Below are 1,808 nucleotides of genomic sequence, written 5' to 3' on the forward strand. Positions count from 1 at the left end.
CTAATAATAAAGAATAATATGATATTAAATAATTTTTGTTATGCACATTATACGATAGCTGCTGTGTTCTTTTATAGGGACTTCGAAATACTGGCTGTCCAATTGCTCTGGATACAATAGCACACATATTGACTCTTTTCTTTAATGTCTACTTCTCTTTTCTTCAACTGCACAGCATCACATACTGCGCATGCTCACAAAAATAATTAGTTAACACCAATTGACACACATGAATAATAATAACATCATTTAATTCCCAACACACATTATGAGCATACATAACGTGCCACTTCTCTGATTCCATGAGAGGACTCCTCATTGTCTTCACTTTCTGTATCAAGTGGCTCACTATCATCCATGTAACACAGACCCTCACCTAATTTACTCTGTCTAATATAAAGTTATATTCGTGATTGACAATACTTTGTCGTATCTTCTAGTGTTGTTTTTGTTTGTGTTGTTTTTGTTAAGTCACAAACTCCAGAGGTTGACATGAGAAGATTACTAACTTCCATGAATGGGTTATCTAGATAATAATAAAATTAATAATCAAAAATTTCTCATATGAATTCAGTGCTTTGTAAATAAATATTATTTGTTTATTCTTACCATATACACTGAATCCAATAGCTCCTAAAGTATTAAAACTATCAAAAGGATATAAATTATCATCATCATTCTGATCATCATCATTAATTTGGAGTGTCTCCATCTTTTTCTCATCATTGATCCTCTTAGTTTCTACAACTCTCTTCAAGTAGGCCTGGTACTTCACTCCTTTATTAAACATAGTCTTGAAAGAGCTCCTGGATTTAGTAACAGCTTCATCTAGATGATCCACTTCATCACAATCCCCACCACCACCCAATCCTCATCATCCCACCACAATCCCACCACAATCCCACCACAATCCTCATCATCAACTCCAGCCATCATATCCAGCCACTCCCACAATCAGTTAATTAATACACTTCCATTGCGTGGGTGTTCGTGATGTTTTAAAGTTCCAGTTACATACAAACACTCTAATCAATGATTATAAAGTGATCCTGTCATACATCACTAGTAGTGAATGACATGCTTCCTTTTTACTGTCTCCTCTTCCTCCTCTCTAATAGCTCTATCCAGTACCAATGACACTACTACTTATACAGAATTACAGATACACCACATTCCTCCAGTACATTAGCATTGTGAGTACTAAATAGTCTCTCTGATATCCTCATCACTCCTCTCTAATCAATAAGTGATGCAGAGCAGTACTGCTCTATGACCACGTTTCGGCACGTGGTGGCTAATAAAACTAAGTAGAGGGTGTGGTCTAAGTGATAATTAATTTGTTGGAATGTTAGGTGTGGCTTGTTGTTTAGAAGAAGAGGATGTCTGGAAAAAGTTAGTTTATCTCTCCCTACCATCTTCCCTCCTCCTCTGTCTTCATGCTCTCTCTTTCTATTTGTTCTTCTGTAGTCATTGTCTTCATTTCTATCATTATTCATTTACTACAGGTTTCAAAATGAGAGCTAGTCACAAAGCTCCTGTAATAGGTGAGTCCCTCTACCTGTGGGCAGGGAGGCATGTTGACTTACCTAGAGTTCATGACTCCCTTCAAAAGAGGGAACTGACCTCAAGAGTTAATGTGTACCAGCTTTCTACTGCTGACTGGTCCTCTCACCTAACAAGAGGTACTCCTCCATTAGGAGTAATTGCCTACTCCTGTACCACCTCTCATTCTAATATTTACTATTTCGGTGGATGGTGTGGTCATGATGACTGTTGCCACAATACGTTGAATGTACTGAATACGATAA

The 1,808-nt window shown here is 37.2% G+C and overlaps 1 protein-coding gene across 1 annotated transcript; it reads right to left on the reverse strand.

The window, feature by feature from the left end:
- Positions 1-278: 278 nt before the first annotated feature.
- LOC109592159 (uncharacterized) lies at positions 279-1,067 on the reverse strand (the record flags this gene model as incomplete). The annotated part of the gene is made up of 4 exons (XM_020007693.1): positions 909-1,067; positions 610-861; positions 424-526; positions 279-348 (listed from the first exon to the last, which is right to left on the reverse strand). Coding segments are annotated over exons 1-4 (453 nt in total), but the record flags the coding sequence as incomplete, so codon positions are not given.
- Positions 1,068-1,808: the final 741 nt, after the last annotated feature.

This window comes from Amphimedon queenslandica, unplaced genomic scaffold (genome assembly GCF_000090795.2).
Source record: "Amphimedon queenslandica unplaced genomic scaffold, v1.1 AMPQUscaffold_6125_Cont21913, whole genome shotgun sequence".
Classification (NCBI taxonomy): Eukaryota; Metazoa; Porifera; class Demospongiae; order Haplosclerida; family Niphatidae; genus Amphimedon; species Amphimedon queenslandica.